At 40.0% G+C, this 26,151-nt stretch overlaps 1 protein-coding gene across 1 annotated transcript in view; it reads left to right on the forward strand.

Moving 5' to 3' along the window:
- Nucleotides 1-26,151, forward strand: part of CPLANE1 (ciliogenesis and planar polarity effector complex subunit 1) — a gene marked incomplete at its 5' end in the record, with an annotated part of 84,899 nt that overhangs the window by 37,670 nt on the left and 21,078 nt on the right. The window contains 18 exons of the mRNA XM_080933746.1: nucleotides 1,456-1,598; nucleotides 2,436-2,596; nucleotides 3,098-3,168; nucleotides 3,802-3,881; nucleotides 7,585-7,765; nucleotides 7,972-8,253; nucleotides 9,167-9,904; nucleotides 11,868-12,025; nucleotides 12,878-13,007; nucleotides 13,735-13,789; nucleotides 14,987-15,091; nucleotides 17,158-17,229; nucleotides 18,170-18,285; nucleotides 18,586-18,778; nucleotides 18,959-19,069; nucleotides 21,167-21,444; nucleotides 24,324-24,408; nucleotides 25,484-25,648. Of these exons, the coding sequence (XP_080789872.1) occupies nucleotides 1,456-1,598; nucleotides 2,436-2,596; nucleotides 3,098-3,168; nucleotides 3,802-3,881; nucleotides 7,585-7,765; nucleotides 7,972-8,253; nucleotides 9,167-9,904; nucleotides 11,868-12,025; nucleotides 12,878-13,007; nucleotides 13,735-13,789; nucleotides 14,987-15,091; nucleotides 17,158-17,229; nucleotides 18,170-18,285; nucleotides 18,586-18,778; nucleotides 18,959-19,069; nucleotides 21,167-21,444; nucleotides 24,324-24,408; nucleotides 25,484-25,648 (3,124 nt within the window). The remainder of the gene's footprint in view (nucleotides 1-1,455; nucleotides 1,599-2,435; nucleotides 2,597-3,097; nucleotides 3,169-3,801; nucleotides 3,882-7,584; nucleotides 7,766-7,971; nucleotides 8,254-9,166; nucleotides 9,905-11,867; nucleotides 12,026-12,877; nucleotides 13,008-13,734; nucleotides 13,790-14,986; nucleotides 15,092-17,157; nucleotides 17,230-18,169; nucleotides 18,286-18,585; nucleotides 18,779-18,958; nucleotides 19,070-21,166; nucleotides 21,445-24,323; nucleotides 24,409-25,483; nucleotides 25,649-26,151) is intronic.

Genomic DNA, 26,151 nt, shown 5'->3' on the forward strand with positions numbered 1-26,151 from the left:
CTTCAGGAGACTGAGGATATTTTTATGTTGTTTGTACACAATAAAAAGGGGAGAAAACACTTTAACATTATAAACGTTTTTACATTTCTGTTTTTTCTCTTTTACATTTCAAGAGTTAGTTGATAAAGGGACTGGACTACTTTTCATTACTGAAGTTTTCAGCAAATACATAAGGGGATGTTTTTACTTATACTCTTGAGACAAAGGTTGGAAAATCTGACCCAGAAAAACAGCTGTGGAGGAGCAATGCTTATCAGTTCTTTAGCACGTTAACGGCAAAGACCTTCATTCTAAAACAGTGCTGAAGAAGTGTGTGTGTGTGTGTGTGTGTGTGTGTGTGTGTGTGTACATTATTTTTTGTTCTTTTTAATGATTTTTCATTTCTTTTTAAAAACTGTTAATTTCTGTTATTTTAAGGTTATTTTAAGTTTATGTGAAATGAGGATACTTGTTTTCTTGAAATTACATTACTTGTATTGTTTTTCATTTTTTCCTTTTAGTTTTTGTGTGTATGGTGCTTTTTGCCTGTATTTAGTCTGTGCACTACACACATGCCATGACTGAGGAAGCCAGAAGAAGGTGTTAGGTCTTTTGAACTGGAGTTGTAGATGGTGGTAAGCCCTGACGTTGGTTCTGGGAGTGAAACCGAACCCAGGTCCTCCGGGAGAGCAGCCAGTGCTCTTAACGACGGAGTCATCCCTCCAGCCCGGTCACTTGTATTTGTTAGGTGCATGTGCTTCAACGCCATGTAATCATGAACGTGTGGGGGGGGGCAAGCATGTGCTCACTGGCCTGGAACTTGCTAGGAAGACTGGCTGACTGACCAGTGAACCCAGGGATCCTCTCCTGCCCATGGCTGGTGCTACAGCTGTGTGCCAGCTCCCCTGGCTTTGTTCCATGAGTTCTAGGGCTCTAACCTAGGTCTTGATGCTTACATGGCAAGGGACTTGAGGACAGAGCTGTCTCTCCAGTTCCCAGATGTCATCGTAATGGCAAGCGGAGTGGGAGGAGTGCATCCTGGTGTTTTGTTTGTTTGTTTGTTTTTGTTTTTCTAACTAATGTTTTATGGCTGACATAAAGGTTAAGTATGTGAACAAATGGTTTTGTGTCTTTTCCTTTTTTAAAAATCCCTTGAAGGAGGGTTTCTCTGTGTAGCTCTGGCTGTCTTGGAACTCACCGCTGACCAGACAGACCTTGACCTCAGAGATCTGTCTGCTTTGCCTTCCAAGTGCTGCACTATTACTGCCTGGCTTTATGTACGAAGTCAAACTTACGTTTTCCAGGTAGACTGAAGATTTGACCATTGCTTCTAGAAACAAATCATTGGCTATATAAATGAAGTAAATAATGACTGTATAAAAGAATTAACCAGTTCTAAATAACATATGAATGATAGAAAAGTATGATTTAAAAAGTGGAATAATACTCTATAAAATTCTAAAATGGTTTCTTTAGGTTCTAGAGAATCATTGCACTGAGTCTCAAGTGGCAGCCAAGAGGGAGAGCAACAATGACATGGACTCTCCAGTCGCAGTGGCAGCTCAGACAGGAACCGAGGAGGGAAATGACCAGAACGAATGCTGTCAGAGCATCTGGAAGTGAGTTGCTATGTGTATCCTCCTTTTCAGTAAAGTGTGTTAGCTTAGGAAGAAGACTTGCGCTCTTAAAAATGAAAAGAACAAGCATTTCTTTGAACTACAGGAGCAGAATGTAAGCCCCCTGAAGTACTTAGAATTCAATGTAAACTATGTTTCTTCCACATTGGTCTAGCATGTCTCTTCTGAGGGAGGAGCTAATTCTTCCCGAAAGACCCCTTTACTGTGAGACAACAGTAGGAGCAGTATTATTTGCGAACAGTTAGTCAGGTTTCTGTCACTATGTTGATAAACACGAGGTAGGCAGCTTACAGAGAAAGAGGTTCCACTTTATGGCTGGTGGCCATATTGCTGTAGGTCTGTACTGAGACAGGATATGATGGAAGTGCATGGTAGAGGAAATCACCCACTTCTTGGCTAGGAAACAAAAAAGAGGAAGGGCCGGGACTCATCATCCTATTCAAAGGCACGGATTCAGCAACCAGTGAAGCAACCTGTGAACTCCGAGGGGTTCTTACCTCTCAGAGCTGCCTCCACCCCGAGCAGTGCTGCTCTGTGAGCTAAGCCTTGGACAGCAGTGACCTCGGAGGGACAGTCACCTGCAAATGACAAGTACCATGGCAGAAGCATGAAGACACCTTTAATTTAGAGAAGTTGAATTACTCTGGTGTTTTGAGCAAATGAAAGCTAGGCCCTTCCATGTATCAGAAATATAAGAAACATTTTTTAAAAGGCTTAGAAAATATGAAAATGAAGTTAGTTTATTGTTGTAAAATGAATCATTGAGAAATTGTCTCCAAGAATGGACTCTAATTTTCATGGCTGTGCTTTTGTCAGTAGAACGGCAGCTGAAGCAGGAAGCCACGAAGTGAGAGGGACGGGTGATGAGGCCAGTGCTGTCACGCACGGGACTGAGGAGGAATTTGTGCATGTTGATGAGAGCCACTCAGGAGAGTCATGTACACAAGATAAAACGGATATGCACATCTCAGACTCTGAAGGTCAGTTCGTGTAGGTTATAATTTCCATTGGCATTACTAATTTCTAATTAATAATATCTAAAATAACTGTTATTCTTAAATATATTCTTAAATATATTTGCCCAGAACATAGTTTAGAACTAAAAGATTTAAGTGGTAATTTTTGAAATGCAAAGCATATTGATTCACTTGTAGCTTGCTTTTCAAATAAACCTGAGAATGTGCAAGACATTTTCATGTTAGGAGGTTTCTCTCTCCAACAGTCACACTTGAAACTGAATTCCAGGAGCTGTGCTTGCACTTAGATTAATGCATGGCCTCTCAAGGCTCTCCTAGCATTTACTTGGTAAAGAAGTCATTTCTAGGTGTTTTAAAATGTATTTGTATAGGGTTAGAAAATATTTCTGTCATAATTTTCTGCAGTATCTCCTAAACCCTAGAGAGAGGGGGGGAGGAGAGTGAGAGGCAAAGAGAAGCTTTATCTTTAGACCTTAGCATTTCCCTCATTTCTAATCTTTCTAGAAGGACCCATTGGGAGCCTCAGAGGTCCCAGTGCTATCACCTGCGGGCCAGCGTCACAGCTCTCATCAGAGGTAAGCCGGTGACTTAGTGCTTGAGTGACAGCAGAGGCATGTGCCCCACTGCACAGCATGTTAGGCAAAGCCACTGTCACAGATGCTCTGACCTGTAGGCAGTATGCTGCATTTCTCTTCCTCTGAGATTCCATTACGTGTCCTGTGCTTTCAGACACTGAAACTTTCCATTTCCTGAAGTGCTCCAGCGAGCCAGTCAAGAGTGTGAGCGTGTCCTTGCTTATGAAGTGGGGTTCGGTTTCAGTGTGATTTACAGTTTCTATGATTATTCGTTTTCTCAAAACCAAATTTCTAAGAGGAACATAGATCTTTCCTGTTAGTTTAACATTTACTTAAAAAAATTAGTTTTTCCTCATTTTGTGGTAGTTTTCGCAAGTTCATTTACATGTGATTTATAAAACAGTCTACAGACAACACCTCATCTTTCGACTTTGATAGACTCATCCTGATGGGCTGAAGGCAGTTCACATGTATAAGGACTTGCTGAGAGCAGGACTGAGCCTTTTAAGGTTCATTTTTGTCCCTTGCCTTTTAGAGTGGTATTTAATGTAAAATCCAAAACACACAACAGGAGTTGTGCAAATGTGTTTCTCCTCTTTTCATTGTGGATGTGGGCACTATTGGCTTTTACAGCGTTCCACAGAAGAGGCTCAGTGTTCCAGGAAAGAACCACTGGAGACCAGCGTGGATCCAAAATGGACAGAACAGAAAGGGTAAGGAAAAGAAAGTAAGACATGTGTCTTTGTCACTTTTCTTGTGAAGAAACATCATTACGAAGGCAAGTCTTGTAAAACAAGCCATTTAATTGGATGCTTGCTTACAGTGTCAGAGTCCATGGTAATCATAACACTGGAGCAGTAGCCAAGAGCTTCGCATCCTGATCCACAGGCAACAGGGAGAGATGGAGGGAGGAAGTGAAGCAGAGGGAGGGGGCCTTTCTCATTCAAACTACAACAACATGATTATAAGCTGGTTTTTTAAATCTTAGTGAAGATTTCAGACATTCTTCATAATTTATATATTTTAGGTTGGTGTTATTTTATTCATAATGACAGCGAATTGTTTTCGGTAAATTCAATTATTGGTAGAAGTAATCATTTCTCTTTTGCCTTTGTCTGTCACTCAGCCTTACCAAAATAAATTCTACTGTGCCCATAAAGAGATCAGGGTCTATTCATCTACTAATTGGGGAAGTACCTGTTCACACTGATTACACTTCTGTTGTACATCATAATACTTACGGCCTTCATCGTTGTGTTCTGGTTGCTGCATTCTGTCCATTAGGGCTCGGGACAATGTGTATAATTTGCTTCTGGTACATCACTGTTTAGGGAGAGGTGAAAATTTTAGAATTTTAGAAAATAGTAGGGGCTGGTGGGTAATTGAGCCAGTAAACGGCCTGTCACATAAATTCAAGGGCCTGAGTCTCATCCCTGTGCCCATGTGCAAAGCAGGTGTGATGGTGCTCACTTATGATTCCAGTGCTGGATCAGTAGACGTGGCAGATGCCTAGGACCCACTGTCCAGACAGCCTAACCTAACTGCCGAGGCTCTGTCCCCCAAAACGGAGTGAACACTTCCAGAGGAATGACACCCAAGGTTAACTGGCCTCTCTGTCTATGCCCATGCTCCTGCGTACCAGCCTACATGAGCCACACACTTTCACCATCATCTGTTGCCTCTTTGTTTTTCTCCTTCCCTCCTCCCTTCAACTTAATACAAGCCAGATATCTGGAAAGAGGAACTCAGCTGAGAAAATGCTTCTTATCAGATTGCTTATAGCTCGTGTATAGGGCATTTTTTGATTAATGATTGATGTGAGAAGGACATATCACCCTTGAGCATTTGGTCCTGTATTGTATAAGAAAGCAAAGGGAGCAAGCCAGGAGGAACAAGCCAGTAAGCAGTTTCACTCCATAGCCTCTGCTTCAGTTCTTGCCTCCAGGTTCCTGCCCTGGCTTCCTTCTGTGATCCCGGGAAGTAAAATAAAAGTTTTCATTGCTAACTTGGTTTGGCTAGTTTTTATCACATCGAAGAAACCTAAGACACTTGATAAGAGAGGTAACATTAGACTCTTTTTTCCTCAGATTACAGAGATTTCATGTTATTTTGAAAAGTTAATATAATTTTTTGTTTTGTTTTTGAGACATGACCTCACTATGTAGACCTTGACTGGCATAGAACTTGTGTAGACCAGGCTAGCCTCAAATTCATAATCTGCAGGCTTCCGTCTCTCAAGTGCTGGGACTAAAGGCAAGTGCCACCACAGCCAGCTGAGACATTTTTCCCTGGAGGTGCTACGGATTGTTTGTAGGGCCTTACATCTAATGGACAAGCTGTATCTCCTGTCCACTAAAGAATAAACTTAATGCCCTGTGGTGCCATTATAAGTATTAGTATTAACTGTTCATAGTTGTAAAATTTAATCTTCATAGTTTGAAACTGAGATTCTTTGTTCTGAGTAAAGTGACATTTGTTCTGTAGAACTGTGGGTCATAGATGGCTTCATGCCCCCAGCTTTAGATTATATTGTTGATGCTAAGCAGTCAATGCTGCTCAAGCTGTGTGTTAAGTCATCGAGTCTTTGCTGCTGTTTGACTCCATGACTAATTGCTATGGAGACCAGTGTAAACAGATTGTGATTATGAGCTAAGCAGTGTAGCATTATTAGAGGAGTAGATTCTTCGATGGCAGAGCAGTAGTCATGTGCACACCTTAGAAACTGTAGAGGATATTGTGTTCCTAATCACTTCTTCTTATTTGTAGTCTGATCGAAGCCTTGCCAAAATCTGAACATAGCATTCCACATTCGCTTTGCATAGATGCAAATTCAGAAACTTCTAGGTAAGAATTTTTATCTACTGCACAATTTTGAAATCATGTTTTAAAAATAAGAGAATATTCCTCCTGTGCCAGCCTGAAATAATTGCTAAGTGTTTGTTCTAGACACTAAGAAAATAAGTAAAAGTGATATGATACATTGAAAAGCAGCATAGGCACAAAGTTTTGACACCTCAATTATTTCCTATATCTGTGTTTTAAAGGAATAAACTATGTTGGGACAGTCTTTTCAGAAAAAATCCAGCACTAGATATATTATTGAAATATTGTTCCTATTCATCTTCTGATCCCTAATATAAAAATGCTTTTAGCTCATTTCTATATTCTTTCCTTCATTTTGCAGTACTGGGGGATGAACCTAAAGCCTCAAGCAGGCTAGATAAGCTGTCTGCCACTGAGCTACCTAACCCAGTACTGCCCTGCCCTAGCTGATTAGCTTCTGAGACCAGAGGAGGGAGGTCAGGCTGCTGTGCTGAAGACTTCATTATCTTTAGGTTTATCCTTTTTGTCTTTTAAGTTTCTTCTACAAAAGTTAATCAGAGTGCTAATAAAATTTGCAGAGTTAGAGGTACATTTAGTACAATTTTATATATAGTAAATTCTCAGACTTGATCTCCTTGCTCGCTGATGAAAGTGAAGCCTAGTAAAGTTGTGTAAAAAACATCCCATCAACTGTGATGTCTGTTTTCATAGCTTTACCATATAAATGAAGTTTTGGTTTAAAGCATGCTCACTGCATAACAAGGGGAAAATGATAGTGCTGAAAGGGAATGAATGAATGTAGGTTCAAATCTGTCTGCTATTGTGTGCTTTGTTCGGAAACAGTGATTGCTTATTTGAAAATTATACTTGCTGTTTCCTTATTCAGTTGATGAAATTTATTTGCTTAGAAAATACTGGAAGTCTGGGGTAGAGGGTATATGCTTTTAGTCCCAGAACTTGGGATGCCAAGGCAAGCAGAGCTCTATAATTTAAGGCCAGACTAATAATCTACTTAGCCAGGACTATTATATAAGAGATCTTATTGAAAGAAAGGATAAGGTAGGGTATAAAAAAAAAAAAACACTGGAGACTTACTATATTTAAAGAATCCTTTCTTAATAATTGTCCAAAAAACAAGACCTAAGAACTTGCTTTAATTTTTTGTTTTAAGTAAGTGTTTTGTTATGGTTTATTATAAATGGAGACTGTTTTGTTTGAAAATGCAATGTTCACAGTTCTTCTGTGGGTTTTTTTGTTCATTTGTTTAATAATTGCCAGAAGTTATTTGTACTGATAACCTAGGAATTAAACATTTTTTTATTCTTTTTGTCTTCTTAATTCTATTTTCCATCTTTAACTTTAGTGAAAACATTCTTAAGTCAGTACCATTAAAAATGATGATTGACTCAGATGCTTTCAGGACCAGAGTGGGTTGTTGTGGGCTGTAACATCACTGACAGGCAAGGCATCCTGATGGTGGGTACCGGGGAGCCTTCAAGTCAAAATAGCTTAAATATTTAAGTTATAGACAACCAATTGCTTTGGTTTTTTGTTATTGTTGATTAATGTTTTTATTTAAATGTTTTCACACAGTGCACAGATTTCTGAACTTAAAGATAAATCATCCACAGTTCCACCCCTCATGTCAAATGGAGCCCAGGTTACTTCACAAACACCTCAGAAGACTCAGGGAAATGAACACAGGGTTCAGTTACCAGATTCTTCTGATTCTGTTAGGCAGATGCTCCAAGATGAGATGTTTAAATTAGTTCAGGTGAGCATGTGGCTGTGTAAGTAAATCTCTACCTTATATATAATTTAAAATTAGCGAATTCCTAGTCAAAATGGAATTTCTTCAATTTCTTTGTCCTTATGAGTCATGAGATATTCAACATTTGAGAATGTGGCTCTTAACTGCAATATCTTAACTTCTTTTCATTGTTCTTAAGATTCTTAAGATCTCTTTTTGTTTTATTCTAGCTGCAGCAGATCAATTTTCTGAGCCTGATGCAAATAGTAGGACCATCTGTTGCTAATCTCCCAGACATGCATCGACTTGTTCAGCAGGCTCAGTCTGTGCATTTCGGTGACAGCCAAGTATCAAGCCCCACAAGGAGTGGTTGTATTGAAGTCAACAGCAGACAGAGATCTTCTGCTAAAGCACAATCCATGGGAGAGTGCACCAGGGAGCCTGACAAGAACAGCCCACCAGACCATGAAAGAATCAGCCAACCTGATGAAGATAGTAATGGAGACACACGGGTAAGTCACACAAACATACTATTAGGACTGAAGAAATAATCCAGTGGCAAGGTTCTTGTTGAAGGCTTGAGCTCATTCCTCAGAACCAGTGTTTAAAAAAAAAATTAGGTGTGGTGGTGTATACTTAAAGTCCAGTGCTGGGGAGGTAGTGACAGTCAGATCCCTGGGGTTCACTGGCAAGAGCCTAACCTGCTGGGTAAGTACATGCCAACGAGAAACCCTGTTTTAAAGCAACATCAACAACAACAAAACAAAGCAAAAAGAAAAGGTGGATAGCACCTGAATAATGACAGCCAAGATGTGACCTTTACCTGCACATGGACTCTTACATTCTATTCTGGTTTTATTTCTGTTCCTGTCATAAAATCCTGACAAAAGCAACTTGGGGAGAAAGAATTTGTTTTGGCTTGCTGTTCCAGGCTGTCATCTTTAATCAAAGGTCAAAGTAGAAGGAGCTTGAGGTGTGTAGTCACAGTCACATCCACAGTCAAGAACGGAGAACAAATACATGCCTTACTTGCTTATGCTCAGCTCCTTTTCTCCACTTTACACAGTTCAGAACCTGAGCCTAGGGAAAGGTGCCATGTACTATGGGCTGGATCTTCCCATGCCAGTTAACCTAATCAAGACAGTCTTCTACAGAGATGGCGTAGGACCACTCAGTGTAGACAACCTGTTAATTAGAACTTTTTTCTGGCCATTCTAGATTATCTCAAGTTGACAATTAAAGCTAATGGCTCACACAAAGTAGATGGCATTTGTGTTTTTGGCTAATTGTTGGCTTCTTGTTATTTGAAAAATTGTATTTTATTAGCAATTTTTCTAAGATACTATTTGTCCAAATTGTACTAAATATTTACAAAATAAGGAATTTCTAACATACTCTAAATTGTATATAATATTTTTCATTCAGGATATTCCACGTGGGAGCATTCCTTTGTGTCAGTTAGATGGCCAGCCTAAAATGGGAGGACAAACAGGAGCATCTCGAAGCTTCATACCTACTTCATGTCCCCACGCTCCGGCTGGAGATACCGGCCTCCAGCTTTTGTTCACACCTGCTGCTGTCCAGAAGACGCCTCAGCTGATTCCACCTGCCAGAACAGTCAGTCCTAGTAGTGGCTTTCCTTTGCTTCATTTTCAGCCCAAGCATGAGTTCAAGCCTCTTTCCTTACCCGTAGGAAGAATTCCAGAAGTTCCTTTCCGGCCCCAGGCCCAACCGAAAGAGGCTTGGGGCTTGTCTGACTCTTGCCAGCCTCCTGTGTCTCAGAGAATAGCGCACCCCATGTCACTCTCTCCTTCAGATTCAAGCCACTGTTATGCTGAAGCCATGAAAAAAGCAGCTGTACTCACAGACATCCTGAAGCATGTGAACTTGGATCAGTACATTGGGCAAGGGTACTTGCCACCTCAGCAGGATTCTTCAGTATTTATAAAGCCAGAAAACATATTTGATGTTAAGCCAAGACCCCCTGAGACAGCTCTTCAGAATTCTTTTGGACTTCCTCTATTACACCTTCAACTTAAGCCTCCTTATGCATTCTCAGCACCATCAAGAGCATTAGGTAGATTTCCCTCAGTACCTGGCCCAGAAGGAAAAAATCATCCTCAGCTGTCGTTACTTCATCCATGCCTGCCCCCAGAGAGCACGGTATGACTTTTTGTGTGGTGACTGTGTTTTCCCATGCTGTAAATGCTTGCTGTATTTACAGGAGCATACATTTGAGAGCTCTAGAAAATGTTTTAGTATCTATTTATTTTGGGTGTATGTGTCTTAAGGTTACTACTGCTGTGATTAAGAAACAACAGCAAACAAAACAAAACAAAACAATATGACCAAAGGAACTTGGGAGAAAAAGGTTTATTTGGCTTAAACTTCCACATTGCTGTTCATTGAAGAAGTCAGGACAGGAACTCTGACAGGGCAAGAACCTGGAGGCAGAAGCTGATGCAGAGGCCATGGAGGGTGCTGCTTACTGGCTTGCTGGTCATGGCTTGCTCAGCTTGCTTTGTTAGAGAACCCAGGACCGCCAGCCCACGGATGGTACCACTCAGAGTGCACTGGGCCCTCTCACATTAATCATAATTAAGAAAACTCTCTACAGGCCTCCCTGAGCCCAGTCTTACAAAGACATTTTTTTAAATTGAGTTTCCCTCCTCTCAGATGACTTCATAGTGTGTCAGGCTGACACACTACAGCACAGTGTGTACCTGCACACATGCACATGCCATGTGCACACATCTAAATAGTAGAGGACAGCTGTGTGGACTAGTTCTCTACTACCCTGTGGCTTCTGGGAGTCAGGCCCAAGTCATCAGGCTGGGCAGCAAGCACTTTTACCTGCTGAACTGTTAGCCCATTTCTTAAGAGAATTCTTCTGTTATTCAGACAACAGGATAAAAGCCAGGTTTAAAATAACTTGATGTTTTAAGTATTTTAGGTATTTTGTATACCTACCAGAATCTATAGTCTTTATTCATGTTTTTTCTGCATAAAGAAGATATAAGTAAGATAGATTTACCATGTACTCTATGCATATGTGTGTGGGGGGTTAGAGGGTAGCTGGTATGTATGAAGTTTCTAGCAATATGATTCTCAAATGTGTTTCATATAAAAGTTTTTAAGTACATGCCAGCTTGTCAATAGCATTCCATGGAAAGACACAGAAGCTTTATAAATCCACTGTCCCCTCAAAGATCCTACCTTGATCTGTGAAATTCACTGTGTCAGTAGTATGCACTAGGGTAGTAATTGAGTAACTTGTTCTGTGGTACACTTCACTTCTCACAGATGTTACTAAGAAGAGAAGTGGTTATTCACTGGGAGAAGTATTTAAGATTTATTTATTATGTACACAGCATTCTGCCTGCAGGCCAGAAGAGGCATCAGATCCCATTTCAGATGGCTGTGAGCCACCATGTGGTTGCTGGGAATTGAACTCGGGACCTCTGGAAGAGCAGTCAGTGCTCTTAACCACTGAGCCATCTCTCCAGCACCCACTGGGAGAGGTTTCTTTCCTTGGTGTATTATAAACAGAAAAGAGGATTAATGATGTGGAAATTTTATTATGTTCAGAATAATTTAAAAGTTTTTTAATTAGCACAATATGCTAGAACCCAAGTTCTTCTGATAATCCCTGATTAGGGATCAGACAACCCCTGTTTAGGTGTCACACCTGTTTAGGGATCATCAGAATATGCTGATGTGCTTACTCTATTGATAGTCTTCAAGCCTCACATTCTGCATTGCATTTGCAGTCAGTTAAACACTATATATACTATATCTCCCTCACAGGGAGGCAGATCTTATATGAAAATGCAGTTGAGAAGATGGGGACTTGAAGATGGCTCAGTTGAGGGCCATGAGGTGCTCACTGGAGAGCACCGACTTAGCATGCTCCAGGCTCTGAGTTGGTTTTCAGGGGAGAAAATTAAAAAAGACCTGCATGAAATCTCAACAGCCCTCTCTGGATGTCTAAGACATGGATAGTCACTCTTCCTCTCCAAGTCGAAGAGGAAGTTGGATTGGATTTGTTCTTTCCCTTATATGTCTTAGTTTAATTTCTTTGGTTTCCAACATAATTGTGTATTTGAGTTATGTTTTCTTTTTGTAGTATAAGAAGCCCCAACTTATCCCTCTTGAAAACCTCCTGGCATTTAAAAGAAGCCAACAAAAACTAGCACCCAACGTGTTTGAACAAGGCGATTCTGCTCATCTTCAGTTTCTAAAGGTCAATATGGAAGCACCTAAAATAACACAAGGAAAGAAGAGGCAAGTTCTGAATGAAATGTCATCTAATAAGTTACGTACCGAAGTCATGAAGATGGCTCTGCTTCAGTCCCTTCCCAGTGCACAACTACATGTGATTAGCAGTGTCCTTGTCATTTGCCATGTATTTATCCTTACAGTTTGGAAACGTTTACTCTATTGTGAGAAATGTGATCTCTCTCCCCCCCCACCCCCCACTTCATGTTTCTTAAAGTTTTCCTTTTTACCTTTTATGGCTGGAGTGTTTTTCTCTGTTTCTGTAACAGAATGAACAGTTACATTTTGTATCACAAATCTTTGGGATGAGGTAAAATTCTATTTACAGTTAGACACTTTGAACCAGTATTATCTTTACTCACTTTACCATGCATCCCCAGCCTACTACACGCATGAGTACACACACACACACACACACACACACACACATGAGGAGTGTGCGAGTAGAAGTAAGGCTGCCCAGACTAATGCAGAGCACCTATTATAGTCCTGGCCCTGCAGTGGCTGTCAAGATGTGTCGGTAGTACTTTATGTATATAGAACATGTGTTTACATACTGGCCTTTCTGCCTTGAGTGCTTGTTGCCTCTTCATGGAGCTTAGTGGAGGTTTTTCATAGGATGTCTGGCACCAGAAGAGTTTGAAACTGGTTAAAAGGTATATATCTATCCCTTCATTCTAGAGACCAGATCAGAATACTTAATTCAGCGTCAACCGTAGTTGTTTGTATTCTAGCAGAATGTCATTAGTTAAATTGTCATGAAATGGGTTTTCAGCAATTGTTTTTATGTAGCAAGACACAGATGGGAACCTGAAGTTACTCTAAGAGAAACTATGTTTTGCACATTGTTTTCAACAGGCAAAGCAGACGAGCTGAGAAGGAGCTGCAAGAAGGAAGAGCTCAGAAGCCGAGAAGAAAACCAAATGTTAGTTTCCGCCCAGAGGAGTCTCTCATTAGTAATGAATCAGAAGTCACCAAGGAACCCAAGGTACAGAGGAGCTACAGGAGACTCCTCCCTCACTTTGCATGGAACCGTTTGGTGTGTGTGGCTGTAGCCTGGTTAGAGTTTCATAGTACAGGAGAGCCCTGCTGATTCCCTCCACAGATGGACACCCTCTGTTACAGAGGTGAGAAACAACCTGAGAGCACTCTGAAAAGACTGTGTGTGACATCGTTCTGGGCTTTTTCTCTGTCTTAATGCACATAATGATCATTTTTCTGTCAAAGGATGAGTTATCCAGATAGATTTGCTATGTAACCTATATTATAAGTCAAACCTATTTAACCATTCATTCAATTTGGAACAAACATTAAAGGGATACTTAATTTATGAATATGTTCTTAAAGCTATGCTTTTTCATCAGGTCCTCATGAGCACTTATTCAAATGTCTTTTGAGTCCATTGAGGGCTTTATCAGGACAGGGGTACAGTTTGAGTACCACTTCTACTCTGCTGTGGAGCTTGTACATCGTAATTCATAAACTGGTATTAAGTTGGTAATGCTATATTTTACTATTTGACTTGTGGATTTCATGAACTTTTTGTACAGCTGCTTTGACAGAATAAATAACTTGATAGAGTAAGCAGTTTTCCCTAAAAGGGTAGAAATTGAACCTGTGAAGAATTCAGTCTTTATAGCTACTAGATGTATTGTCTCCAAAATAATAAATGCCTTTGAGTTATTAATAGATTGATTATTTTGGACTCCATTTAGGAACAACTAGGACATCATGACTCTCAGCCTTTGGATAAATTTGACATTCCTTTTGGTATGTAAACAAATGGTTAATGTAATGACTAAGTTTAGAGTTGTCAGCTGTTTAGAAATAATAAGGCTGGACATGGTGGTTCATACCTTTAATCCCAGCACTTGGAAGGCATACGCAGGTGGGTCTCTGAGTTTGAGGTCTATAATTTAAGATTCTGGTCAGTCAGGGCTACACATGGAAATCCTGTCTCAGGAATTAGAAAAAATTAATTAATATAAAAATAATAGTATATTACTGTCTTAGTGTTCTATTGCTGTAAAGAGATACCATGACACACAAGCCTTTTGTTTATTTTTTGTTTTTCAAGATAGGGTTTCTCTGTGTATCCCTGCCTGTCCTGGAACTTACTCTGTAGACCGGGTTAGCCTTGAACTCAGCCTTCTGCCTCTGGCTCTGCCTCTGCCTTCTGAGTGTTGGGGTCAAAGATGTGCACCACCACCACGTAGCATTGAAACTCTTAGAAAGCGTTTAATTGACTCTCTTACATTGTCAGAGGGTCAGTCCATTATTATCATGGCAGGAAGTGTGGTGGTACACATGACTGTGGCACAGTAGCTGAGAGCTACATCTGCAAGCAGAGAGATAGAGACAAAGACACACACAGCTGGTGTGGGCTCTTAAAACCTCAGAGCCTGTCTCCAGGGACAGATTTCCTCCAACAACCTCCCAGTTCTAATCCTTTCAAAGAGTTCCAGTCCCTGAGGACTAAGCATTCAAATATATGAGTGTATGGGACCATTTTTATTTAACCCCACAGTTATTTCCTATTCTATACAACAAGGTGGAGGGTCTTTGTACTTTACTTTTTTATCTAGTAAAGAAATGGTTGACATCAAGGCCAGATCTAGACCATGCCTGCTTTTATGCTTTAGTTTACTGAAACAGAGCCTCTCACAGCTTTCTCACCATAACAAAGTAGAGGAGTTACTACAGAGGAAGTTTGTGGGGCTCTGTGGTAGACTGATGGAGTTCATTAGAATGTAAATAAAATAGAAAAATTTAAATAAGGACATTTTGGGAGAATATGCCCAACATTGAATTTGTCGTAGAAGGTACATATGCTAAAACTGAATCTGTTCAGAACAGTGTCATTTGTATGATGCCATTTTTAATGAACGTTTACTACACCAGTGGACGTGTATTCTGTGACTTGTCGGCACTCAGTGATCACTTTCTGTATTTTGTTTTATATGTAAGAAATGTTAGAAGATGATGCTAATACTTCAGCTGGACTGCATTTCATGGCCTCTGTACGAAAGAAAGCTGTGGGAAGTCATGATGCCAGTACAAACACAGACCCAGGTAAATATTTTAAAAGTTTGTATATTGCAGCTGGAGACATAGCTCAGAGGGTAAGAGCAATTGCTGTTCTTCCAGAGAACCAGTTTGGTCCCTAGCATCCGTGTCAGGCAGCTCACAAGAAACTTATTTCAGCTCTAGGAGGTCTGATGCAGCCTCTGGTCCCTGTGGGTATCTATACTAACCCAGCATACACACTAACACACACGTGGTTTTTTTGATATTGATTATCTCATTTATTCATGAAGCAACATAGCCATCCATTTTTTTTATTACTTTTATGTTTTACAGTCCAGCTATTATCCCCCTCCCGGTCTGCTCTCTGACAGTTCCTCATCCCATTCCTCCCCCTCCCCCTGGTCTCCAAGAGGAAGTCCCCCCCACTCCACTACTCCTCTGCTTTATATTGACAGGAGTCTTGAACCAGCTAGTGACATACACATCATTTATTTAAAATCACATCTTTTAAAATTTTTGGTAAGGTATTTATACTTTTTCTTTAACCAGTGATTTAAAGGAAACTTTAGATTATGTGATATTATTTATCCCAAGTTATTGAAATAGGGTAGGGAGTAATGGGGGGATAGGGTATGGGGGGGGGAGACGGGTTGTTACCAGGCTTAAAGTGAATGAATAAATGAATGAAAAAGAAATAGCATTTATAATAACTTGAACTTATAATTTAAATAAAACAAAATAGAGATTTTTGTTGTTGAAAACTTAACATGTTAAAGATTTCAAGTGCATATAAATAATGTTTTGAATTAGACTTCCTAAGCCATGAGTTTCCTCCCTGGAATTGTAGCTCTAGAATGAGAGGCGTAGGGTCCCAGCTGGGAAAGCAGGCATGAGAAGAAGGCTAGATTCTGGTCAGGCTGGGAGCACGTGGCCATGAGTGGAAGTGTACAGAACCTTTCAAGTAGTCATTAAATCTCCTCTGAGTTTGCTCCTTATGAAACGCCTAAGTACTCGTTGGTGTAATATAGCAAGCTACAACAATCATATATTTCATATAGTTAGGTAACCGACATAGTAAAAGTGTTCTTTGATACTCTGGGTATCCCGTGTCCCTTGCTTTTCCCTGAGAGTTCAACTCTCATGTCCCACTGTTGGTTCTTCCAGTTACCTTTAGACATTCTCATACTGTATCATAACGTGCTGTTCTTTTTTGTACTGCATTTGCATCTTAGTGCATTTGCAGCAATGTTGAAGGTGGTGCATGTGTGTGTTCAATATTATTCATTACAATATGTTCATGCCTACGAATAAAACGAATGCTAATTAAGAAGTGATGTTTAAAATACTTTATATTATATAATAATCCTTACTATGTTGTTACATAGTTGTTTAAGTCTATTTAAGAAAATTGGATGGCACGGGACATGTTATTGTCACCTCGCATCTGAAATAGCCCTATGTTCAGGAATGCATTGTGTGCATTTACTTTGATTTCTACTTATATTACACATTCTCTTCTATTGACAGCAGTATTTTATAAGCATATTCCTTTTCTAGTCTTGCCATAAGATATTTAACCAGCTGATTGTTGAGTGCACTGATGTTTTAGACAGTTTTTAGAGCTGTTTTCTTTCTTCTTTCCTTTGGTTGGGGGAGGGTGAGCCAGGGTCTCATTATGTGGCCCTGGCTGGCCTAGAACTGGCTGTGTAGACCCAGAGATTCATCTGCCTCTGCTCTTGAAAGCTGGGATTAAAAGCATGCACCCCCCACCACTCCTGGCAAGGATTAGGACCTTTGCTGGCACAGTGGCTCATGCTTTTGAACCCAGCACTCAGGAGGTAGAGGCAGGGGATCTCTGAGTCTAAGGCCAGCCTGACCACCATAAGGAGTTGTAGGTCAGCCAGTGCTATGCAGTAAGACCATATCTCAGCATTAAATAAAATAAAACCTACAGTCATATTGCTTAAAAATTAAATTAAGCTGGCAATCTATTTTCTCACTACCTTTATATATACTGTCTAATATCTGCATTTATATATTTCATTTCCCTGTTTATAAAATTCTTTTTCTGTTTTTTTCTTTTTCCCTCATATATTTGAATTTACCACAAGATAAGGAAGGTACTTCCCAAGAAGTTAATTCTGAAAGTAATAAAAATCAACAAGTCATTTCTAAAAACTCAGGTGAGTTCTTTGTTCTCTGAGAGTAAGTTAACTTATTAAAGTTATGTCTGCATTAATACTAAAGCTAAAGTCACTCTCTCCCTTAGAAAAGACCGTTTAACCAAGGAAGTGGCTTCATAGAGATAGGTTGACAATTTATACAGTTTTTGCGTTATTTTTTTCTTTGGTTTTTAAAACATAACCCGTGATTAAGTTCCATCTTTGTTAGCAGCTTTTCAATAAAGCCAATATGATATGAACTTCATTTTACATATGAATTTAAAGTTATAAAATGCTAGAAAAGTAGATTTGAGTCCCAGAACAAAAGAACAGAGTTCAGCTATCTGCTTACCTGGGTAGGGTAAGCCTCTTTATTTACTGTTGAGAAAGAAGCAGTTAGCTAGTGAAATTCAGATGTTCAAGTGTTTTAACCTGTAAGAGAATGAATCATATCTCAGTGAAAATAAACCACTGAAAGTTTTTTAAATGTAGCCAATATGTATATTTATCTTAAGTAAAATAACTAATGTATTTAAAATAGAAATAGGAAATTATATTCTTTACAATTTTACATAGCTTATTGTTCATGTATGTTATTTATAAAAGTAATTTTTTGTCTTTGATTATAAATTTTCCTATAGAAAAATCACCCTTGGACTAGAGTTAAATTTTTCCTCAGACAGGGTTTCTCAATGTAGCCCTCACTGTCCTGGAACTCACTTTGTAAACCAGGCTGGCCTCGAACTCACAGAGATTCACCTGCCTCTGCCTCCTGAATGCTACACTTAAAGGTGTGGGCCACCACCACCTGGTAGTTTAATTTTCTTTGATCTATTTATACCTAAGAAGTTTCTCTTTAGGTTTTAAAGAAATATACATTTTGTGTTGTTTGTTGCAAATGTATTCTTAGAAATTTAATGACTACAGACATGTTTAACATTTCTGATTTTTTTTCCTTAAGTTCCAGGCCATGAACCTTTGAATGTTCCACAGCTTTTGATTCCAGATATATATCTAAATGTCAAACTTCCCACTGGAATGTCAGAGAAACCTTTGTCTCCTTCCCCACCTCATATGGTAATAGCCATGGTCTATACATTGAATTTTAATAATAACCATGTGTCAAAACTTATAGTCATTCATGTAGTATCCCATTCTATGGGTGAAATAAATATTAAAATTACATAGCTTTATAAGAAAATTAGTTTAAGTGTTACACCCTATAGTACTGTAAACTAGAACCAGGAACGTACTTGGTGTTGCTTTCTCCAAGTTAGGCATACCTCCTCTTGTTACTAAGAGGAGGGACATTTTATTACTACCACTACCCCTTTTATGGCCATCTAAAGTAAAAAAAAAAATCTGTGTTTACCTCAGGCTAGACACACGTATATAGATGTGGTTGACATTGAAGCTGGTGATCTGTTGGGATTACCTGCCAGTGAAGAGCCTTCAGGCGATGTTAGCGAGCAGCAAAGCCGTCCTCCAGAACCTCCATCGTCTGCAGAGTTACATTGTCTGGCAGCTTCAGTTGTCTGTGCTGTTCCCTCTCGTTCTTTTCAGAGTCATGGTAATTATTCTTACTTTAAAACAAATTAAGTACACTAAAATGTATTTAGCACCATTATCCTTACCCCAAGTCTCTAGACCTTCCCTGGATTCATTGCTCTTAGCGTGCTTCTGTTCACATTTAGAAATGATCTGTTAGCTTTCCAGATGCCAGGCCTCAAAGTTTGTGTGTTCTTGATAGAAGCTGCAAAGATGATTCCATCCTGTGAGAGTGAGAGCTGGAGAGAAAGTGTCATCGAAGCAAAGGAGTCTGAGAGCGTCTCGGTGCCGTCAGACAGGCGACAGGACGGAGGTAAGTAGTCAGGCTGTACTGCACGGTCTGCCCTCCATGGATTCCGTACTTACGAAAGAAGTGTTGCACTTGGTCATTGCAGAAGCACTAGAAAGAGGTAAGGTGTATAAATGAGGTGTAGCCTGGGACTCTTAGTTTGCAAGGAGACTTCGGATCTACTTGTGCACACCTCTAGGTCAGAATGCTGAACATGAAAGTCTTGTCAGAGCCCTTCAGTATTTTGATATTTTAAAGGAATTCTCATCTTTGAAAAGAAGGGAAAATCTGAGCCATCAAAAGCACTTAGACCTTGGAGCCTGATAACTCGAGTTCAAGCAAAGATTCCAGGATAGGAAAGCCAGCTCCCTAAAAGTGTCCTATGACCTTCACACACTCCCCACTCTGCCCAGCACACATGCACACACCCACGCACACACACTAAAATGTGTGTAGGAAATTCTGTAATAGTACATAGTAATACATGGGCATGGCAACCAACTAGTAATGTAGGTTTTTGGGTTTTGGTCTTTTTTTTTTTTTTTTTTTTTTTTTTTTTTTTTGAGATTATAATATAATTATACCATTTTCTATCCCTTTTCTCCTTTCATATCTTACCATATTCCCTTCTTTGGTCTCTTTCAAAAAATTCATAGGCTCTTTTTCATTGGTTGCTCATGCCTATGTGTGTATATATAGGTATATTTATTTCTAAGTTCAGCCAGCTCCTCTCCTTACATGCCAAGGCCATGCTTTCTGCTGTATTTTTTCCTCTAAGTCTGTGTGCACCAGATCCTTCCTGAGGGGGATTAGATGTGGCACTTCAGGCTGCTGAGAAATAGGATTTATAGACAGATAATAAAAATGTGAGCGTCAGCTGAAGCAGGGTAAGCAGGCAAGATCAGTGCTGACATCATCTTCTCTTGGGAAGACTAACAGAAAGCACCATTTATATCTGTTTATAATTCTCATTTTTCAGAACACTTCATTGCAAAACTTGAACTTCATAAAACTTTGTGAGCTAAATGCAGTAGACAAAAGTCTGTTTTTGATGGATTTCTTATTGTGTAACTATTTAGGGACCCAATACTAGGCGTGAAAAAGTAATTGCAGATTGTTGGCCTGGGGGCAGTGACTGTGGGGAAAGGAAGGCAGAGGAATAAAGGGATGATCAGGACACAGCTTGTAAGTGCTGTGAGGGATGGCTGGTGACATTCTTGAGCAGCACAGCATCAGATGTCCTCAAGAAAGAGATACGAACAATGATGGTTAACTGCACTCTGTTTGACTGAGTCTGATTGGCTGTAGTAGTACAGTTTTGTGAACCAGCTGGGTTTGGGAAGTTCACCTCTTAGAGGCAGATGTAGCATTTGTTGTAAGCAGTAGCAGAGCTGACTGTTTGGATGTGCAAGACTGCTGTTGTTAGACATAATGAAACATGTAGATCTTTAAAGTGAAGGCATTAGAGACACGGGGAAAGGAAAGTATCAGTATCATATTTGTGTTTTTAATATGTCCTGTGAGGCTCTGTGACAGTCACACAGGAGAAAGCTAGGATATTGTTGGAGGTCACAGTTCAGCAGGATAAGAATGGAGACATGGAGGAAGGACAGTCACCAGTGTTGTATGTTACTTGGCAACTGAAGGAGAGCAGATGTAGCTTACTGTCGGGCTTCTGAGTTGGGAAATGTGGTGCGTGAAAGTGCTGTTCCCTCAGCTTGGTACCAGCGGAGAGGTAGCCAGCCAGAGAAACAGCTGGTCTTCAAGGCTCTCTGCTGGCTCGCATTCTGCATGGAGTCAGTAGTAGCCAACACTGACTCCAGCTTTTATTGTGTAATGCTGTTGGTTTTCAGAAGGTCAGAAAGAACTTAAGTTGCTTTTGACATACTATGTAAGAAGGTATAAAGGTGACATTCACATTGCTATGTATGTAGAGCTTTGTGGGATTACATTGGTATATGTCTTTAATTCACTACATTGATACATTTCAGACACTGAATTGAATTTATAAATTTCTTAATAATGTCAGTTTGAAAAGTAATGGTATATTGACTTAAAGTGAGAATGTTCACTTATACTTTTAGTAAAATCAGTGCTGATCTTTCTTTGATAACTGTTTAGATATACTAGAACAAGACTTCCAGTTCAAGGAACAGAGCACAAAATTGGACTCTGTGGAACAGTCCCTACTTTGGACCCTGCTACAGGATGCTTCTCCTGTGTGCCCCCCTCCAAGCCCTGCTGCGTGTCCCACACCAAGCCCCTCTGCTCAAAAGTTTGAACATCTTACTGCCAAGCTTCAGAAGATGGACGAGCAGCTGTTAACAGTGCAGACTATTGCGGAAAATATAGAGCAAAACTTCCCTGCACCAGAGGTGTTGAATCTACACTGTGAAAAGGTATCACTGTTTTCTGGTGGCTTTGTGTGTGTGAGAGCCTGTGGTGATGGCTGCAGTTGAGTTATTAGATATAGAATGATTAGTATGATATAATTTTACATATCTGACTATTAAATAATGGGAAAAAATTAAGCTAGAACTTTTTAACCTCAGTATTGTTGACAGGCAAGATCAGCAGTTCTCAACATGTGGGTTGCTGACCCTTTTGGTGATTAAACAACCCTTTCACAGGGGTCACCTAAGACCATCAGGAAACACATATTTACATTAATCAGTAACAGTAGCTAAGGTACAGTTATGAAGTGGCAATGAAAATGGCTGAGGATCACCACAACATAGTGTATTAAAGAGTCGCAGCATTAGAAAGGTTGAGAACCACTGCGGTAGGAAATTATTTTTTCCTTTCTTCTGTGATTCTGAAGTTATTCACATGTTAGGCAAGTGAGCCACACTCCCTGCTCTAGGCACTTCTGCCTTGCTGTGTATTACAGCATATTTGGCAGCAGTGTGGGCTTCACTCACTCGGAGCCAGTAACATAGCCCAAGTAATAACCATCAGACAATATTTCCTGGAATTGTCAAATGTCCCACAGCTGAGAACCAACACCATCAGCTTTTAAGTAGGAAGCCTGTGCTCCCCAGCAGGGAAAGACATGTAAGCTACAAACCACTGCCTTCAGTGGAGTGTCCGTTTCCTCTTAAAGACTTACAACTTCACAATTATTGCTCTTTTTACATTTGAAATAGCTCATGCAGTACATAACGGCCCTTGTCACTAAGCCTGACAACCCCATTGCTGTCCTACTATGTCCCCAGAGTACACATGGGAGGAGAGAACTAACTCCTGCCGGTTGTTCTTCATCCTCCACACGAGTGCTGTGGCAGTCAGTAGGCCAGTCAGTGCTTCTGATGCATCCGGTGCAAGGAAATGGTACAGGTTGAGGTTAGAGTAGGAAAGGGGTCTCGAGGGAAGTTATTTCATACAAGCCTGTTCCTTTCCTTGAGACAGATCTAGGATGTAGTTCAGGCTGCTCCCTTGAATATTCACAGAAGAAAATTTTATATAATCACACTAAAGAGCAAATAGTAAAGCTATGTTAAAGACGTTAAGGTCTAATCTTGAGACGTGGTGAGCACCCTGTAGGATGCGTGCTCCACCTGTGACTCCTAGCAAGCATCCCAGATTGCTAGTGTGTCACTGTAACACACTTATTGAGCTTATAGAATGTGTTCTTAAATTCATTTTTAACTCTCACATAAAAATAAAAACTGTACTTATTAGTCAAGTACCATTTGCCATTTTGCAAGTATGTATTATGCAATATTGAAATCCAGCTAAACCTGTCTCCTCAGTCATCATTTCTTTGTGATGAAACGTTAGGAAGTGCTTTTTCCCAGGTTTCTGAAGTGTACAGTACGGGACTGTTCCCTGTAGTCACACTGATGTGCAGCACAGTGTCTGGCCTTCCGTGTGATGCTTCAGTCATTTCCCTCCGTCACTGCAGCTTCCCCAGGCTCACGGTTTCTGTGAGAACAACTATCTGCACTACCCCAGTGAAGTCGTGAGCTTCTCTTTAACATAATGATCTTCAGTTTTGTGTCTGAATAGAAGTGTTTCTTTATTCCTCCATTTAATGTTAGGATCAAACTGTGTCATCCAGAGGCTTGAGGGGGGGGGGGCAGTGCTGAAATGTCACGAGATCTGATGTCTTAGGCAGGGCAGGCAGATCTTACAGGCCATCTATGCTAGAGCTGTCCATTTCTGGACTTCGGTGACCTTATGAATCCAGATGTTTATTTGGATATGAGACAGCTGTATTCTATTGTAGTTCTGTTTTTAACTTTTTGAGGGTCTCCATAGTGTTTTCCATAATGGCTATTCGAATTTACATTCCCACGGACAGTATACACATCTTCATCAGCACATGTAACATTTAGTCTTTTTCACAATAGACATTTTTACTAGAATGGTAATGTATACTGTTCTTTTAATCCTTACATATTAAAAACTTAAAATATGACTAGATCATTACTAATATTGGTACTGTGGTGTTTACATGGAATGTTTGTTTGGTTTTATTTTTGCTTTTTTGTTTTGAGACAGGGTTTCTCTGTAGTCGTGGCTGTTCTGGAACTCCTTCTGTAGACTCTGCCTGCCTCTGCCTCCTGTGTGCTGGATAAACACACACAAACTTGGACATGTCCAAATGAATCTTGAGCATCAGAGTAGTCATTGACAGCCTTTTCTTCAAAGACTCTTTTGAAATTGCCTTCTGAGCTAGTAGAAGTTTATTAAAAGCCAGATATATGTCTATATACACACACTTATAATATATGCATGCTTCGGTAAGCTTATAAAATGTTTCCCTATGACTTTAAAAAATATCTGTAATGTTATTTATCTTTCCTTCCTCCTTCTCCAATTAAAACACCAACACTTTCATTTGCCAAGTTTAACAAAATGGTTTTCAGGCCTGGATGAGGCAAGGGACTAGGACACCGTGAACAGGGCTCTCTCGGAAGCACAAGGACTTAGATGGAATCCATGACCAGCACTGTGGAAATTGCTCAGTCTCTGGGCCTTGTTTTCTCATCTGAATGTAGAAGACTTTGTCACAATGGTGGCTAACTTTCCCTCTACAGAACCAGATAAAGTCATCTCCTAACCCTTTCGAGATGCCACCTCAGTTTGCTATAAGTAGTAAAAAGTTCCTCTTTGTGATCCCAACAATTACCTCAGACTAGAATTTACCCTATTCTTTCATTTTTGTTGCATTATTTAAAGTGCTTAAAATGTACATAGAATTATGCATGGTATTTTGACATTATCAAAGTTTAACATTTCAACAGTTGTTTGCTGTGTTTGTTTTCTTTTGTAGGCTGGACTGGTAGATCATGTTGGATTATCTTCTTGCCCTGAAATTGAAAAGCTACTAGCTTCAAAAGCCATCAGCATTTCTGAAGGTTTGTGTTGGTACCAGGGCTGGTATTGAAGCCTGGCTGTAAAAAACTCCTCTCTACATGTGAGCTGCAGCCATCGTTCCCACCCTGTGCTCTAATCTTTTACATCTTCTTTATGTTGTTAAGTGGGTGTTTTACCTACACGTGTGTACCATGTGTGTGCATTGTGTGTCTGTATCTGCAAACATCCCATCCTCACTTCCGTTATTTGTTCTTTCCAAGTCTGTGACTCTCCAGTGAGTTGTCCCCATCTTTGAAAGCAGCTGTGCTGTATAGCTGACTTTAGTGTTTCCCTCATTTGAAAGGCATTGTCCCAGTATTTATTGACTTCTCGAATGGTTGAGTTTACAGTGCCTATGTGCTGTTAGTCTAATTGATGGTTTAAAATCTCTGGTTGCTTTAAAATTTACCTTTTACTTGTTATTGACCCAATGTCTAAGTATGAATTTGTGTCTTACACACCTAGATAGAGTCTCCACTTTGGAGATTTGACATTGGGAAGTTTGTGCTGTTTCCATTTCCTTCCCTCTGTTCTGAAAATGCCTGTTAAGTTTATTTTGGACCTTGTTCTATTTCTTTAATTTTTTAAACTTGCATGTTTATTTGCTTGGGAGCAAGGCAGTGCACACCTAGAGGTCAGAGGCCAGCCTGAGGGAGTTTCCTCTCCCATGTGAGTCCTACAGGTCCAACAGAAGTTTTCTGCCATCTGCTAAGCCATTGCGGCATTGTTTGTTTTGATTGTGTGTGTGGTTTTTTGTTTTTTTTTAAGTACAGAATAGAGTTTATTCAGGTCATGGGGGGGGTTAAGAGGGCTGTAGAGCAGAGAGGTAGAGGTTGACCATGAGCATGGGGGGTGGTGGGGAGAGTAAGAGCCCATGTGTGTTTTTAGCACTTGACAATTTGTCTTTAGGGCTTAGTGGTGTATTCACTAGTACTTCTCCAACCCTGCCTTCCAGCTCACTAACTTCCTGGTGTCCTTGCTGCCCCAGCAGTTCAGGTTTAAGTGTGGTGACTATCTTTAGTAGCTAAAATTTTGTTTCCACTGTGGTTTCTTATCTTTTCTCCTGCCTTGAATTAGTGTCTTTCCAGACTCAAGAGGATGTGGAAGATCAAAACAATACCGAGGAGACTTCAGAGACTCAATTTTCAGTAACAGAAAATCATTCTAGCCAGAAAACCTACGCATGCCCTTCTGTGGGGTCTGCCGCTTCCTCTTCTGTGGGTTGGAACATCACTTCTCCTGGTACTGTTCTTCTTAGAGTTATATATTCTTGTGTTGCATTAAAGTGTTCCCAAACTGAGCCTGGGAGGGGTACAGGTATAAAATTTGTGAAGTAATTTTATAATATTCACTTCAGGGAAGAAAAATTTAAACATGCCATTCAACATTTTAAAAGTCAAACTCATAAACACTTTAAACCATCTATAGTAATTAGTATTATTTAATTTTATAAATACTGAAATGTTAATTATTAGAATTTTAAATTTTAATTTATTGGATAGTCTCTGTATTTACATTTTAGATGTTATCCCTTTTCCCCAATTCCATCCCCCCTCCCTCTCCCACCTCAGCTCCTTCGCATTCCCCTACACTGGGAAAGTGAGCCTTCACTGGACCAAAGGCCTTTCCTCCCATTGATGCCAGAAAATGCCATCCCCTGCTACATATGCACCTACCTAGGGACATGAGTCTCTCCATGAGAACTCATTGGTTGGTGTTTAGTCCTTGGGAGCTATGATTGGTTT

This window comes from Micromys minutus (assembly GCF_963924665.1).
Source record: "Micromys minutus genome assembly, chromosome: 20".
Lineage (NCBI taxonomy): Eukaryota > Metazoa > Chordata > Mammalia > Rodentia > Muridae > Micromys > Micromys minutus.